Genomic DNA, 428 nt, shown 5'->3' on the forward strand with positions numbered 1-428 from the left:
GGGACCACGGGGGCGTTGGGGACGTCGGGGACAGGGAGGGCTTTGGGGACAGCTGGGGTGGCCTTGGGGACATTGGGGACAGCAGGGACCGGGAGGACACGTGGGATTATGGGGACACCTGGGAGCGGGGTGGCCCTTGGGACAGCAAAGGGGACCTTGGGGACAGCGGGAGCCACGGGGACACTCGGGATCGGGGCGGCCCTTGGTGACACTCGGGACTGTGGGGAGAAAAGGGACCCTTGGGGCCGATGGGGACACCGGGGAGCTCGGTGGTGGCCTTGGGGACACCTTGGGGACAGCAGGGGGCACGGCCCCACCCCCCCATTTGCATTGGCTGCGTTTATTGGCTGCCGCCCGGAATTGGGGACAGAAAGGTTCAATAAAAGCACCGGGGGCCCCACCCAGTGGTGGCCACGCCCACCCAACCA

The 428-nt window shown here is 67.8% G+C and overlaps 1 protein-coding gene across 1 annotated transcript in view; it reads right to left on the reverse strand.

The window, feature by feature from the left end:
* Positions 1-106: 106 nt before the first annotated feature.
* LOC108448646 (ephrin type-B receptor 3-like) overlaps positions 107-428 on the reverse strand; it is a gene marked incomplete at its 5' end in the record, with an annotated part of 2,642 nt that continues 2,320 nt past the window's right edge. The window contains one exon of the mRNA XM_017742372.1: positions 107-218. Coding sequence (XP_017597861.1) covers positions 107-218 — 112 coding nt within the window. The remainder of the gene's footprint in view (positions 219-428) is intronic.

This window comes from Corvus brachyrhynchos, unplaced genomic scaffold (genome assembly GCF_000691975.1).
Source record: "Corvus brachyrhynchos isolate BGI_N302 unplaced genomic scaffold, ASM69197v1 scaffold348, whole genome shotgun sequence".
NCBI classification, from domain to species: Eukaryota; Metazoa; Chordata; class Aves; order Passeriformes; family Corvidae; genus Corvus; species Corvus brachyrhynchos.